This window comes from Quercus suber, unplaced genomic scaffold (assembly GCF_002906115.3).
Source record: "Quercus suber isolate HL8 unplaced genomic scaffold, Cork oak 2.0 scaffold_18, whole genome shotgun sequence".
Taxonomy (NCBI): Eukaryota; Viridiplantae; Streptophyta; class Magnoliopsida; order Fagales; family Fagaceae; genus Quercus; species Quercus suber.
Genome location: NW_027069483.1, coordinates 1,573,828 through 1,591,198, shown reverse-complemented (window position 1 = coordinate 1,591,198; position 17,371 = coordinate 1,573,828). Strand labels below are relative to the sequence as shown.

The following is a 17,371-nucleotide window of genomic DNA, read 5'->3' as shown; positions in this document are numbered from 1 at the left end:
GATAGAGAAACGTGTTGCACTCTTCATACTTTTCAAAATCCTCATCCTGAGTTTGGATTTGCAGAATTGAAACTCCTGGATTTATCAAGTAAATCCAATATAAATTTAACCAACATATGATAATTTTTGGAGATTTTGATCAAAGGAAAACAGTTATAATATTATGGAATTGCATATATGGTAAAGAAAACGCAGATTCTTTTGCTTGATATAAATTTAACAACACAATGATATAACTTTTGGATTTTTCCCTAAGAAAAACACATGATATTCCGGAATTTTATTTCAAATTCACATATTAATAAAATTTAGATCTCTTCATAAATTTCTTTATAAAAGAATAAAAAAAATCTATCATTTCGCGCTAGATCTCAAGTCATAATTTAAACTACAGATTCAAAAAATCCAAATCATTTTCTTTCAAAACGAATATCAAAAAGCAAAAAAAATCAGAAGTTTCTATTTATTATGGTTTTTTTTTTCCCAATAATTAAAAGTCTTATTTGTAGAATCACACCTAGACCTAGAGAACAGGAAGAAGAACAAGGAAAATCACCAATATTTTGCTGCAATCTATGAACCTCAAACTCAAAGCCAGGAAACCATTCACATATGTTTTCTTCAGTATCAAAAAAGATTAAGATACGTGCGTAACTGTGATTGAAAACAATAATGATAAAACATCTTACAAAAACAAAAAAAATTCAACAACTGTTTTCTATTCTTATTCCGCTAGAAGTTGCTCTCCTTCCCTCATCAGCCAAAGCTGCACGAGCTGACATGATTCCATTAGGGACTAAAGAAGCATCAAAAGCAGAACAATCTATCCAATCCTTCAAAAGCTCTTCCTGACCCCATATATCTGGAATCCAAACCTGACCAGCCACCTCAACTCTATGCCTCTTCAGCCTCTCACGTGCACTATCTTCTGGCATGGCCATGGCCATAGAGCTCTTCTGTTCTTTGCCAACATCTACTAGACTCGAAGGCAGGCCTTGCAATGCAGTTTCCTTGTTGTCAAAGTGACTGGTTTTTGAAGATGAGCCTTGTGTAACCTTGTTATCATCACCATCATTATCATAGGAAGGGCTTTCTTGTTCAGTTTCATTGTTATAATAAGGGCGATCGATTTTCTTGGACTCTAGTGGTTGAGAAGGAATATGGCAATGGAATTCAGCTGAATTTTGGTTATCCATTTTGGTGGGGGGTTTTTTCTCATGCAATGAGAATGGGAAATGGTTCTTCTTCCTCTTCTTCTTCTTCTTGTTCAATTTTGCTTCTCTCTCTATTGCTAACTTTTTGTTGAAAGATTACATGGGGGATTTATGTGTGGGAATAAAGCAAAGAGAGTGGGTGGGGAGTCATTTTCCACGTCATTCACAAGTGGTTTCTTTTTGTATGGTAAGTGACAAGAGTACGTGTCTTGTTTGAGAATGGATTCCAATTTGTGTGGTTTGGTTCAAATATGATATATAATGCAAAAAGGAAAAAGGAAAATGCGAGGTTTCATGGAAGTGGGGGTGATTCCTTGGATGGATTTTTGGAGGATTGTGAAGTTGATGTTGATTTTAGGGCAAATTGTCTGATTTTTGGGTTTGAACCAATAGGGTTGCAGGTTTCGATTTGAGGGGGAGATTATTGAAACCAAAAGAAAATAATATGGAATTCTGTTTTTATTTAATGAGATTGAGACTGGATTGGGAGGTCTAAGAGATATTCTGATGTACACCTAACACACACAATTACACCATTTATTTTAGTTTGGGACTCAGACCACCCTTTATCCTTTGATACTTTCTTTCTTATTTTCTTATTTTCATGTTTGCTCATACTTTATTATGTGACATTTTCTTAAATATAAAACTCCTTCTCACATGGGAGGGTGTATTTTGTGTAACACTTATATATTCTTTTATTTGAGAGTAGATTTCATACACATAGTCTTTTTCATGTGAAAGAGATATTACATGTAACCATTACATAAAATAATAAATCATTCTTTAACCTAGTCCTCTGCCACCTATAAACATAAATACATATGTGCATGATCTATTGCACTCTCAAGTGTGTGTATATAATGATCATAGACAAGAATAAAATTCATATTTATTTTCCATAAGTACTGTGGTAATAAGTTATAGTTAATGTATAGTTAAAATGGTATGAAAGTGCATGTAAAATTTGTCATTTATCAATTCCCATCTCAACAAGTAAGGAAAAAAAAAAGAGTCACAATTTCTTTATGCTTATAAAATTTACTCATTACTCAAGCGTATCTATATCGCGCATGTGATCACGATACGAGGACAGTCCTCTTCTTGTCGTACACGGTCATTAGGGGTTGAGATGACAAATGATATAGAAAATAAAACTAAAAGGACAAAAAGCACCAATAATTGGTTGATTTAAAAAAAGAAAAAAAAAAAGAAAAAAGAAGAAGAAGAGGCCATACGCAAATAAAATAGAGAGATTCTTGGCCATTAGGGGTTGAGATGACAAATAATATAAATAATAAAACTAAAAGGACAAAAAGCACCTTTAATTGGTTGATTAAAAAAAAAAAGTCCTACGCAAATTAAGTGTGTTTGACATGGTTTAATTTTGCTATTTTATTTTACTATTCAGTTTATTTTTATTACTATTTATCGGTTTTATTGCACTCTTTGATGCTATTCATAGACACCACTATTGTATTATTTTAACTAATTTTTACCTTTATTTATAATATTTTCAGTAAAAAATTTTCAATTTCAACAAAATAAGCAAATTACAAACAAACTTGATAGAATTAGATTTTGAACACTGTCATTCCACCTCCAAGTGATACTAATTAAGCACTGTTTTAAAAATTGAACTGGACAGTTCAATAAAAATTGAGTACTAAATTGATCGGTTAAATAAAAATCAGAAATCAGACTAAATTTCGATTCTTTAACCATCACAGTTTTAAAAACCATAATACATATAGCCTTTTTCTGTTGAGAAACCCATAATACATATAATTAATCTCATAAATACGTAACTGGAAAATACTCCCTTGTCCAAAGTGGACTAAGATAAGGTGCAATTTCTAAGATGAAATGATTGCAGCCGGTGTAATACTTGTGGATAGTGGTGAAAAAAAACTTAATTTAAAAAATTTACTCCTTGATTGCTTTTTTTTTTTTTTTTAATTTTAAAAAAAAAAAAAAAAAAAAGGCCATACGCAAATAAAATAGAGAGATTCTTTTTACAAAAATAGAGAGATTCTTGGCCATTTGGGGTTGAGGTGACAAATAATATAAATAATAAAACTAAAAGGACAAAAAGCACCTTTAATTGGTTGATTAATAATAAAAAAAAAAAAAAGCCGTACACAAACTAAGTGTATTTGGCATGGTTTAATTTTGTTATCTTATTTTATTATTTAGTTTATTTTTATTATTATTTATTGGTTTCATTGCACTCTTTGATACTATTTATAAACATTATTATTGTATTATTTTAACTAACTTTTATTTTTATTTATAATATTTTTAGTAAAAAGTTTTTAATTTTAACAAAATAAGCAATTCGCAAACAAACCTTAGAGAATTAGATTTTGAACACTGTCATTCCACCCCCAAGTGATACTAATTAAGCACTGTTTTAAAAATTGAACTGGACAGTTCAACAAAAATTGAGTACTAAATCGATCGGTTAAATAAAAATCAGAAATCAGACTAAATTTCGATTCTTTAACCATCACAGTTTTAAAAACCATAATACATATAGCCTTTTTCTGTTGAGAAACCCATAATACATATAATTAATCTCATAAATACGTAACTGGAAAATACTCCCTTGTCCAAAGTGGACTAAGATAAGGTGCAATTTCTAAGATGAAATGATTGCAGCCGGTGTAATACTTGTGGATAGTGGTGAAAAAAAACTTAATTTAAAAAATTTACACCTTGATTGCTTTTTTTTTTTTTTTAATTAACTTAATGTTTTTTTTAGAAAAACCTTTCTTTTTAGGTTTTCAGTTGGGATGGCTGATCTGAATGGACAGAATTCGTCCAATATGTAAGTATTGCATTTACACGCAATCTGAATTAGTCCAAGCTAGGTGAAGTTGAGTTCTTAAGACAAGGTGATCCCACTCCAAATGGAAAAGCACGCGGTCCACATGGGCATGTTTTTTTTTTATCTCTTTCACGCATGAAACCACGTCGCGTCTCAATATTGTGGTACAATGCTCCGATTTCATTGTACCTTAAAATCTTTCTGCATATCGAGCTTTATTAGGGTCTCTTTGGATATTGTTTATTGTTGAAAATTAAAAACTGAAAACATTATAACAAAATAATTTTTAAATGTGTGAATAGTGCCGTAAGACTCAGTTTTAAAGAAAAATTTGCTGAAATCCGTACTTACGGGTCTTGTATACAGTGCACAGGACCCACACAAAAAAATGCAGACACACATATCTACTGTTTTCGGTGCAATCCAAACATATACTTAGTACCTACTATGGTTACAAAAGACACATCTAGATCCTAGAGGAGTATGGACCTCTTATAACAATAAACCTTATGCAGTAGTCCACATTAGACTTGTTGGTAGATTAGATTTTCCCTCAATACCAACACATAATACTATAATATAATATTAATATTTAAAAACTAAAGTGAAATATTTGTTGTTTGTTGCATTGTTCCTCTAGAGCCACATCAGTGTAGTATTTTGATCCAATGACGGTTTACAGAATTTTTTTTCAAGGTAACCATTAAGAAACTTAAACTATACAAAATCTAATAAAAACAGAACTCCATACGTTGACTAAAAAAAAAAAAAAACACACACACACACACACACACATGTAAATGCATAAAGTTTTACAATTTTATTCTACAAGTTTTTTCTTTTTTAATTTTTTTTTGAAATCTTTGCATGATGGTCTCATTATCAATGCTGTAAACCTCATCTCTTTCAAAATTTTAGTTCAATAAAAATTTTCTCAGGCTTTTTTGTTTGTTTGTAAGGGCTTAATATATTGTGAAGTGGACCAAAATTTATGGACAAAGTTTGGCTACAAACTTAGTTGTAGACTTGTAGCCTAAGGTTACAACTCTCACTAAACAAATTAATATGATTACATATTTTGAAAATCTAACAATTGAATTGCATGTTCTTTATATTCTTAAAACGCATTTCATGTCAATCGGATGTTATTTACTATTCGATCCATAAACTTATTTTTTGTGTATACTTTTAGACTACAAAAACTTGAAATTTAAACATTTGATTGATCACATTACTGTTGATCTTTGACTTTCTTGAAATTTTGCAAGTGTGAAAGTGATATAAGAAGAAAATGTAATTCAATGGTGAATTTGTCAAAATTCACATCCAATAAAAAAAATATTGAGTTGAGTTATAGCCTTAGTTTATAACCAAGTTTGTCCAAAATTTAATTATGTTGGGCCTAAAATAATTTAGGGTGATCACAATTTTTTTAAGCTTAAAAAAGTCATAAAACTTTTAAAATTTATATATAATAATTATTTTTTTCCAGGCTAGGGTGGTTTTGTGGCCACCTTGCCTTCAATGTGGAGCCGCCCCTGTTTTGGTCCACTTTGGTCCAATTTGGTCTATGAGTTATAGCCTTAGTTTATAACTAAGTTTGTCCTAAATTTAATTATGTTGGGTCTCAAATTTCATTTTGGTACAATTTGATCCAATTCGGTCTACTTTGCTCTGATTCGGTCCATTTTGTATTTTGGTCCACTTTAGTCCATTTATTTTGGTCCATGTCAGTCAACACCTTTCTGCAATCAAGTACATTTCGAAGGTAATTGGTAACAACAGATTATTGTCAGGGATAACAACATATTCCACCATTTTGTAGAAGTGTCTTGTTCCTGTAGTTCAAATCTTTTTCCTCTAGACTTTCACGCACTATGTATGAGGAGGTGCTAATTAAGTTACAAGACCCTTACCCCATGAGATGGCACTTGGATGAGAAGTGTAAAGTTCCATTTTCCACTCCACTTCTTATCACTTTGGTTTTGTAAGCATTACTTAATTTGGGAATTAAAATATGCACCATTCTGAATTGATCCCTCACCTTTATGATCATCATCATTATTATTTTTATTATTATTCACAAAATAAAAATAGTTGTAATAAATAGTGAAAGGAGGCCAATAAGATGACTGGTCAAAAGTCTCAAAACTTGTAGTTAGCAAGTAATTGCTTTAGGGTTTGAGAGAAAGCAAGACAGGCAAATGACGTGAGACTGATTACTATGACTTGAGTCACTTGACTATCTATCTAATAAGCATAAAACAAAATCTATGAGAATAATTCTGGACAGGATTGTGAGGAATATCTTGTTTATACTATGAGGTGGGGAAGGACTCCTGAAAAGATTGTTGCTGCGAACACACTGAGAATTAGGTTATGACTTTGCTTCAGTTATTGCAATCGTGAAGATGATAAAATATAAATCACAAAGGGCTCCTACTATGAAAATAGCTGAGAACAAAGCCATGCATGGGTAACTTAAACTGGCGAATAGTTACAGGGGATTCAATAGGAGCGTCAAGAGTGGCTTCCTTTTATGGCACAACTGGGTGAAAGGACAGAAGCATACTAATGGAAACCATGATTGCTAAGCTAAATTCCTTATTGCCAATAAGGTACGTAGGTCATTACCACATGCTTTATCAAAGATTATCTTACAATCTAGTAACCAATTTCTTGGGTAACTGTTTACTTATTTTCTTGTATATTATTATAACTTCAATCGCCCCAGATAAATTTTATAGCTATAGATGGATTGTAAACTGTTTACCGGTCCAATAAACAACATGCCGGAATTAGAACAGTGCTCTTTCACGCTTTGGTTGCTCTAACTATGATTAAAAAATCACTCAGATTTCCAATAAAAAATACATCCAAACCAAACAAGTTAATCATGCTGCCTCTTGTTTTACCTTTGTGCTGGAGTTCTGCTCCACATGAAACGCAAACTGGAATATCTGTTTTCATGTCATTGCTTTTGTAGTATCCTTCGTTAGATAATTGCAATTGAATAGTGATAGAAGAGTTTTCTAGGAATATATGTGGCTTTGGCTTCCCTAACATAATGAAAAATTAAATATGCAAAACTTAAATGTCAAAATCTGATACAGGGTGTTCTATGATTCCCAATAAAACTATAAAACCAAAATCTTTCATTCAACCATTAATACTTCTACTTCGATTTATCTCCTTTCAAGTAGGTGCACTCTGTACAAGCCATTTATTAACAGAAAATCTTCAACTTATGCATGAAAGAAACTCAACTATTTTTAGCTATTAATCAAACAAGAATATGTTATCCTTTCTCGGAGCAAGAAACCACCAAAAAACAAGCACAAAGATTTTCTAGTACCTACTAAGGTGTACTTTTAATCCCTGAGAAGGGATGTGAAAGGGAAGAAGTGTTTTATGGGACTCCTAAACTCTTGGATAGCGTGAGCGTCCTTTCTTCTTTAAGAAGTCTGGAATTTCCACTGAACTGCTGTCAGTGAAAGAGGGAGGTCGCCGATTAAACCCAAGGCCGACATCTCCTTGTGCTAGCTGACTAGCCTGCCAATTGACACAACAGAGAAGAATTGATAAAATGTGAGAGAGAGAGAGAGAGAGAGAGAGAGACAGACAGACAGACAGAGAGAGACAGAGAAGGAGAAGCAGTACCTGGAGGGGCCTCCCTTCACTTTCTTCTTGGCGTTTAAATCCAGTAGCAATTAGCGTTATACTGACCTGAATAAGGAATCAAAAAATTAAAGTCCATCATTCACCAGATACAAAAAAGTTCAGATTCAGGTCACAGGAATATGGTAGGGTAAAGTTTCAAATGGAAAAACTAGCCTATGCAGGACAGGTATAGTCATGACACTTCATTTCTGCGGTACATTTTACCTAACATGCAAAATACTAGAGGTGTAGAAAAAGACCTCAGCGTGCAGATAAGCAACTCACACATTCCCTTACAAGAGAGCAGACAATTTTCCCTGGCAAACAGAATTGCAACAAATACACATAGGAAAAGCATTTGATTTGATTTACAAAATGACATGGCTTAGCAATACCACCATATACTAAATTACCTAAACATGATAGTTTTTTTTTTTTTTTTCTTAAATAACAATGAAAATTTTGCATCCAATATTAATGGCACATTCAGATGATGGGTGTAGACTGTTGTGGATATGTCCAGAGGAACAAAAGTTTACCCTGCTTATGTTAGGATAAGCAGTAACTTACTTGACCACTAAGTGATGGATCTATCACTGCTCCAAAAATCAAATTGGCAGTTGGGTCCACTAGGTCATAAATAACCTCTGCTGCAGCATTTACCTGTGACAATACCCACATGGAAATTGAAGAGAAAAAGACAGATTTATCTGTAATAAAGCTTATAGTGGAATTTCAAAATTAATACGCACTTCAAGACAAATCTCAACCAAGTAATTCTCTAGAGAAGATCAACACAACTCCGACAATTTTAAGGAAAAATAAAAGTGAGTTTAATTTCCTTCAACTATACATGCATTATCTAGTTGCCTCTGAGGCAAGATATTAACAATGAGGTTACAAGATCTCTCCAACAGATTAAAATTTAAAAAACAATGAAATTTTATTTTAATGGCCCGAGTACTTCACACAACCTTTGCCTAATTTGTAAAGGAATAGAAAATTTAACAATGGAAAAAGATAAAACACAAGAGCAACACCACAAATTTCCAACAAATTTAACTCAATGACAATATGAGTATACAATTTGACGAGTTTTATATGATAGATCCTTAAAAAAAAATAAAATAAATCAGGACATGGCTGTTGAAATAATTGCTTAAGTTTCACCCAAAAAAATAAATTGCTTAAGTGAGTAGCATTAGGTGCAATGCACCTCTTACAACCATTCCTACCTACACTCCATAAAGAACTTCTTTCTAAGAATTGCTAGCACGGTAAATTTTAGCTAGGCAGCAATATATTAGATGTTGCTGTTACCAACATGACATTGACTCTCATGCACATGGGATTACATTCAGAAGATGCCAAAGAAAGTTTGAGGCAAAGAGAAAGACAAGGACACAGGACAAGTCCTCCTGTAGAGAAAGGTACCTCAAATAAGGTCAAATCACTTCCGCCTGTTATATTCCACACAATTCCAGTAGCCCTCTCTATGCCAATATCTAGTAAAGGTGATTGTATGGCATTTAATGCAGCATCTCTTGCCCTGGTCTTCCCTACACAGAAACAAACACCAAACAAATTTTTTAGTGTTTTACATGTGCACTTGATGAGAGTATTCCAAGAATTCTGCTATACAAAGCTCGATGAAAAGGTAACTTCTGGCAATGAACTGCCAATAGCATGACAGGCTAAGCTAAGCATCATGACAGAACCAATATATGACCTGGACTGACCAATCTTTTTTCATCCAGGTCTGCTTAAACATAACATTTTCGTATACCAAAATGTAAATGTAGCAACAATTATATCTAGAAACTTTACTTATCAAAAAAAAAAAAAAAAAAAAAAAATTATCTAGAAACTTTACCTTGTGCTTGCATGTGTGTCTGAAGATCAAACTGCATCTAGTGCAAAAACTGCTAAACAACCTTGATTCCTTTTCAAGACCTATAATCATCGGACTTTAATGCACTAGTAGCTATTTTTCCAAACCCACAGTTGGAATGCATATTACCTTTCATACTTGACAACTACATAAGCTGAATTTGATAACTAAGTCATCTATGCAGCCCTCCCATTCAAGTTTCGTCCAAATTTTAAGAAGATAAGTGTAGTTATAAATAGAACCACCACTTACAACACGCAACTCACAGTTGGATTGTTTTCTGCATAAGGTCTGGGACACCCGGGTAGAAAGGGTTTAGTTTCTGTATTTTTATTTTCCAACAATTGTTGTAATGAGTCCATCTTCACAAAGAATCCAAAATAATGCTAGATGAGGGAGGCATTATTCATTTCACTAGTTTCACTTTTCTGGAAATAGGAATGTGCACCAGACACCAGTATTGTGGCAAAATTGACTTAGCGACATGTTTGCATTGATTAAGAGGGGGAAAAAAAGATACTAGGGAACCTAAGCCTCCTTCTAGATTAAGTTCAAATTCCAGTAAAATACAACCACATAGTGAATTGGACTTACTAATCTTCCGAATTTGAAAACATTAATTGCCCAGAGCATCAGCTTGTGTCTTCTAGACTCTACTATTCCTTTTTTAAATTTTATTCTTAGGCTTAGGCAAGAATCAAGCCTGAGAAAAGCTCAAATCCATCCCGAACAACAATGCGTATCACATTCCCTTCTCAAAAATAACTACAGTTGGATTAAAACAAAAATATTGAGAATCGTTCTTGAGATTATTCATATCACTTATGAGGAATCCATTTTAAAACATAAAAGTTAATAGAAAACACTAAATTGGAGAGGCAAAACAGTAAATCTGGTTCAGGAAAACATTATTTTTAACTAATGATTATAGCCCTTAAAAGAAATCAGAATTCTAAACACTCTTCAAAGAAATAGCTTGAAATTACCAGTTGCAGTTCCTATTCCCATCAATGAAGAACCTGCATTTGCCATTATAGCTCGCACATCAGCAAAGTCTACATTTACTAGTCCTGGTATCTGCAATTAAAGTGACTCACCACCAATTAGAGCGCTAATCATAACTCTAAGAAACAGAAAAAGATTTAAATAGCAAGAGTTATCCCCTCTGTTTACCTAGAAAATTAATGATGTATCAGAGATATCACTTATCAATGCAATACAACAACAACAACCAAGCCTTAGTCCCAAAAGTTTGGGTCGGCTATAGTTCCTCCACAAACCAATCAAGGTCAGCCATGTGTATTCTTTTTCACCTCATCTATGTGCACATTTATAGCAGTTTATGCACATCAAGGAGTTTCAATGTCCATAGGTTAAAGGTTCTAAATTTTCATAGCAGTATATCAGTAACATGAAACTGCATCTTGTTATCTAATACAATATGGTGATACACTTTGGTAAAATGCTTTTTGTCTAACAGTAATAGAAATAACCATATTTTGAAGCATAGATACTATCAGAATTTTGCAATACAACAACAACAACCAAGCCTTAGTCCCAAAAGTTTGGGTCGGCTATAGTTCCTCCACAAACCAATCAAGGTCAGCCATGTGTATTCTTTTTCACCTCATCTATGTGCACATTTATAGCAGTTTATGCACATCAAGGAGTTTCAATGTCCATAGGTTAAAGGTTCTAAATTTTCATAGCAGTATATCAGTAACATGAAACTGCATCTTGTTATCTAATACAATATGGTGATACACTTTGGTAAAATGCTTTTTGTCTAACAGTAATAGAAATAACCATATTTTGAAGCATAGATACTATCAGAATTTAGTAAGCTTCTATAGAGAATGCTAACATACATTTCCTAGTCTTTCCACCATTCTCTATGATTATGAATAAAATTGTAAGGTATCAGCAAACACTATTGTGGTCTATGAGAAGACAAAGAAAGTTAATAACATATCAAGTATTAGCCCCTTTCGTTCTTTTTTCTTTCATTCCTTCGTTTATTTATTTACTATCATTGTTCTTTAACCATGAAATGGAAACAATATGAAGTACATATTACAGGTTCTTTAGGCATCTCGTACCATAATTATGTCAGAGATACCACGAACACCTTGACGAAGGATATCATCAGCAAGGTTAAATGCTTCTGTTACTGGGGTAGACTGGGAAACTGCAGTTAATAATTTGTCATTTGGAATGACTATCAGTGTATCAACATTGTCTCTTAAAGCTGCAATTCCTTCCTGGGCTTGAACTGCCCTCCTTCGCCCCTCAAAAGAGAAAGGGGTTGTGACAATACCAACAGTCAATATGCCCATTGACTTTGCAACCCCAGCAATTACAGGAGCTCCACCAGTGCCAGTTCCTCCGCCCATTCCAGCCTGCACATATAGAAGTTTAGAGTCCTAATAAGAGGAAGATAAAAACACTGCTCAAACAACATAGAGCTGCTAATATTGTTTTAGGCAAGTAATAGAATGTGAAATTGGTAGGGTATCACAGCCACTTGGCAGGAGAAGAGTGTAAAAAGAAAGAAAGTATTTGACAGAAAAATCAGTCCTTTTACACAGGCATAATGATACTCATTGTTGATGAGAAGATAAAGCCACTCTATCTAATATCATTCTGGGCAAGCCCTCAAGATGACCCAATCACGGTATGTGAAGAATACTATCTCCCCTAATAAAAATACATAATGTTCTCATAGTCAGAAAACATCAACAACAACGCAACAACGTAGAACATTTTCTCTGGAAAGTCACAATGGCTGAAGAGAAGTTGAACCTACCGTAACAAAGACCATATCTGCTCCATAAAGTGCCTCTTCAATTGATTCTTTGCTTTCTTTCGCAGCATTCATGCCAATCTCTGGATTCCCACCAGCACCAAGACCCCTCGTAAGCTCTTGACCAATTTGCAGACGGTTCTCAGGAAATACAGGAGACATCCTCATGGCCTGAATATCCGTGTTGACAATCCAGAATTCCACACCCTTCATCGCACTCTCTATCATACGGTTGACTGCATTCGATCCACCACCTCCAATTCCAATAACTTTGATCTTAGCATCATTGTAATTATTTGGACTAGATGTATCTCCTAAACTCTCTGTGACATTTCCACCTGAAGTATCCTTTCTTGGGTTATCCACGATATTGTTCCCATCCCCTCTGAGCATTGAGACTTCAGGGTGTAGATGCAGAAAAGGATCTTTGTTATGATATGGACTAACACTCTGAGAGTTGGCAGAACACTTAAACTGAGGAAAGGATGACTTTTGGCGAGCACCCAAAACCCCATTCTTCTCCTCAGACATTGTCACACAACAACCTCTCCCAAAGTGATTCTCAATTGACACTCTCCCTCCAAGCAAAGTTAATACCCCCATTGGGTTTCGAGTACTAGGAGGCATCAAACTCGTCGGCATACAAGTCGCCATTTTGTAATCACAATACTCAAATCTCACAAATATAAAAAGCTAATTTATATCAACAAATCTTGGACCTCCAAATATCCTAAAGTTCAAATTTCACAAAAAATCTCTCTTCCAAGACCTGTAAAACAAAAACCCAGATGATCAAAACAGTACCTAGCAATAATTTGAACGCCACATTATAGAACATATAGTCTATATCTGTTTGTGAGTGGCCTAACAAGAGTTCAACTTACAACTTCAACAACAAAAAATCTCAAAAATCATATGATATATTGCAGATTAGTCACAAAAACACAAGACCCAGAAAATGCTAATGTGTTTATAGTTCACCAAAACAAAACAAAAACAAAACCCCTAGAGACAGTACAGCATAGCATCAAGGTGTTCCACACAAAATAATGAAAATACTAGTGGCCAACACAGCAACAATTACCAAATTCTGTCTGAGCATAAGGTCAAAAGCAAAGAGAGAAGCAAATATGCTAAAATGAAACACCACTAGACCAAAAAATGAAGCGAGAGAGAGAGAGAGAGAGAGAGAGAGAATGGCACCTGGGTTGTGAAGGAAGAGACCTGAGAAAGCCGAGGAGTACTAAGATATAGAAAGAGCGAATCTGCTGGAAGCATTTGGGTGGTGAGTCGAGGGTGGTCGAATTGGGTTTTAGCTGTTTTGGCCTTGCATTAATAGTTACTACGATTCTCTCCTTCTGTTCTCTCACTCTCTCTCTCTCTACCTGGGTTTTGTTGATAATAATCATAATATTAATAGAAAATGTAAAAAATCTTGTGGGAAGGGGCCAAAGTTCCAAACTAGCAATTTGCCTTTTGTTTTTAGGTTATTTTAGGAACACCACAAAAAACAGTATACTCCCTAAAACTTAGGTAAATTTAAGGCCAAAATGCAAATTGAAATTTGTGCTGTCAATTTTATATTATTGACTTCAAAGATTTATGAATTACCTAAATTTTATCTTAATTTTTGTTAATTATAATAAATTGAAAATGGTCATACGATGTGTGCGTGACTGTAATATAAAAAAAAAAAAACATTTTTGAAATAATAAGTGCACATTACATAGTATTTTTCGTCAATTACAAATAACAAAAATAGAAATGGAGGACTCAAATTGTACAATTCCTAAACTTTAGAGATCAATAATACAAAATTGATAGCTTAAAGGCCAGTTTGCAATTGACCCAAATTTCAAGGGGTCTTTTTACATTTTCCCTAAATTTAATTAAAAAAAAAGCTGATGTCTGCGCTTATAACAACTATTGTATATTCACAAAACACGCATTCAATTAATTCAATTCCAATTTGAAGCATCATAGCACCTAAGGTAGTGTACATGTGTATTTAACCCACCAACATAATAAAAACCAACACAACCTAAACCAACTTGACACCTTGGGTTGGTTTTTTGTGGATTGGGTTGTGGGTAGTGTCGCCAAGCCTACACGGTGTTACCAAGTTGACTTTAATACCACTTTTGATGACTTAAGAGAAAACGATAGTCATATCTACACTAAACCCCAAAAAGATTAGTCTAGTAACAATTGAGGAGTTATTTATAAAACCTAGATGAACCAAGTATATGCCCAATATGAACTTAGGAGACACCCACACAACACACACTTAGCTAATTCATTAGAAGCATCATAGCACCTAAGGAAGTGTACCAATGCATTTAACCCACAAACCTAACAAAAACCAACAATACTTAATCCAACCCAACACCTTGGGTTGGGTTGAAATTTTATTTTGTGCATTGAGTCAAGTTAGGTTTGGGTTGATAGTTTTTTCGACTCATTTGATGAAATATATAAGTTTATTTTATCATCCTTTACTAGTGTGTAACTCGTGCATATGCATGGGTATAATTAAAAATAATTACAATTACATAGTTTAAATTATAATTTTTTTTGAGAAGATATTCTAATTATATATGGTATTAGCTTACACATTTTTTAAATCATACAATTCTAAAATATGTAATGATTTCTCATTATATATATATATATATAATTTAGAATTTAATTGGACTTAGATTCTTTGGTTGTTGTACCTAATAATTCACTTGCCTTAAAAATTAAAAAAAATTAGATAGGACACGTGGTGCAAAATTGAGAATCCAATTGAAATCTAGTATTGACCTAGTATTGAATCCATGGGTTATGCTTCCATGTTTCAGCCCAATTTTTTTGAGGCATGAATCATGTACCTTTAGATAAGTAAAGCAAACAGAAACTAGGATCTTCGATTTTCTATGTTAAGAAATTAGAGGTAGATAATTGGCCGTATCCCTCACCCCCTCATTGGCTGGGTTCACTTGAGAGTTGGTAAACATTTGCTTATATATATGCAACTTACATGATCAGTGGTCGGTGGAAGCATTTGTCCTTTGCAAATTTCATTTATGCCTGCATTGATTGAGCTTGTGCTGTTCGGGAACTGGAATTACCCTTCTAATTCTTCCAGTTTTTCATTTATTGTTTTGGTCTGGCTATAGGGTACTAATGTTGATCAAAATGGAATTGAATACTAAAAAGGAAAACTAATAGGAGGAAAATATGCCTCCAAATTCCTTGTAATTTCCAGGGAAGGTGAATTCTCTACTTTGAGAGGAACTGAATTGTTACAAAACCATTATATGATCATTTATGACTAAATAGTAATGTTGCTTCCATTGCCATTACTATAAGCTGGGCTTTTCATTATTTTCTGTCTTCATTACCCTACACCAAGAAGCTATTTTGTAAGGGACCCTTTCCAGAACCGCCATCAATTGCCAGGGCGCCACCACTAACTGTGGCACCATGCCATGAACTGATGAACACCTCATGCAAGTCCAAGAGGTCCAAGATTGACGCTAGGATCACCATCCTCTGCATCTCTTCAAGATGACACGGACTGATACAGTGATACCTGAATGAGGGTTCAGGTTGTATGAAATAAACGAATATGTAGTCTTGCTTTCAGTTATTTTGTGACAAAGGGATTGATTCAAGCAATTCTTTTTACCTAAACTTGAGCTTACTAAAACTAAAAGTGACCTATGCTGAGCGTATTTGCAATGCAACATGCAGTGGCGGAGCCATAAATTTATTTTTGGGTGCCACACATAAAATTAGACAACTATTATTTATTTATTTATTTATTTTTGTGCTTATGAAATCTAAAATAGTAATGTATAATACAGTTTAATAATCAATATTCATTTCAAGAATGTGTCAATAGTCCTAAACTTACCTATGAACTTAGATTTATTAGAACAAATTATCACCCATTAACTAAAATGACTGACATTTAAAAAGATATACTAAGAAAAATACTAATAATTTAAAGATTGCTAAATAAAAGATAAACAATCATTGAAATTTCGACCCATAAAAAAAATCTAATAAACAACAACTAATACTTGTTAATATGTTATATTATTTTATTAATAAATTAAATGTTATATATAGTAGTATATTTTAATCAAGTACATTTATAATGCCATATGATATATATATGTGTGTGTAATATTGATTATTGTAATAACAAATAATATATTATAAGGAAAGTAAAAAAAAAAAAAAAAAACAAAAGAAAAGAAAAGTGCATTTCCTGGTAATTGGGAAAGTGGGTAACAGAGTGGGTCAGGGGCAAAGCCACACAGGTGCCTATATGGAAGCTTGGGGAACCTTGTCTATCTTGTCTAGTCTAGTCTGCCATTATTTTTCACACCTTCACATGGAAGCTTTGTTAGTTTTTACATTGTAAATCACAGAACTGCAGTGTAGCCTAAATCATGGAACTCTTTGAAAAGTTTTGGGGGGGCCAAGGCCCCTTCGGTCTCAATGTGGCTTCGCCACTGGCAACATGATTGGTAAACGCCAGTCATCCAATTCTGGACCATGAATAACAATGTAGTTGTGGGTGAGGTCATGGATTTTGAATCCATGGTGTTCAATTCTTCTACCAAAAATGAAAAATCTTGAAAAATGGTTACTAAGGCCTCCTCAAGCCTATCAGTCTAAGAAAACAACCAAAATGATGCTTTCTCTCTTTGGGTCAACATATGAAATAATCGATTTTTCTAGTTGCGCATCTTTGGTTGTAGGTCCACGCATAGGAAAATTACTGATGAAGCATAGAAGCCAATGGTTCCAAGTATCAAGAAGACAGCGTAGAATAGGCAAGCATTGTAGCACAGAAACTCTAGCAGGCCCAGAGAAATTCTGGCTTTTGCTCTAGCATAGAAATAGAGGCCATATGCAAACATGAAAATGGCTATTGATCCCCCACGAAACACAGATCTGCATTGTAGATAGACGTT

At 33.8% G+C, this 17,371-nt stretch overlaps 2 protein-coding genes across 2 annotated transcripts; both read right to left on the bottom strand.

The window, feature by feature from the left end:
- Positions 1 to 541: 541 nt before the first annotated feature.
- LOC136062395 (protein BIC1-like) lies at positions 542 to 1,426 on the bottom strand. The gene has a single exon (XM_065761390.1). It carries the CDS (start codon positions 1,194 to 1,196, stop codon positions 705 to 707), a length of 492 nt encoding a protein of 163 aa, XP_065617462.1. The 5' UTR covers positions 1,197 to 1,426; the 3' UTR covers positions 542 to 704.
- Positions 1,427 to 7,178: 5,752 nt separating this feature from the next.
- LOC112027087 (cell division protein FtsZ homolog 2-2, chloroplastic) lies at positions 7,179 to 13,805 on the bottom strand. Its single transcript, XM_024059758.2, has 8 exons — positions 13,602 to 13,805; positions 12,402 to 13,167; positions 11,695 to 11,994; positions 10,582 to 10,672; positions 9,139 to 9,263; positions 8,275 to 8,367; positions 7,705 to 7,770; positions 7,179 to 7,596 (listed from the first exon to the last, which is right to left on the bottom strand). The coding sequence occupies exons 2-8, from the start codon at positions 13,050 to 13,052 to the stop codon at positions 7,465 to 7,467; spliced, it is 1,458 nt and encodes a 485-aa protein (XP_023915526.2). The 5' UTR covers positions 13,053 to 13,167; positions 13,602 to 13,805; the 3' UTR covers positions 7,179 to 7,464.
- Between the last annotated feature and the right edge of the window lie 3,566 nt (positions 13,806 to 17,371).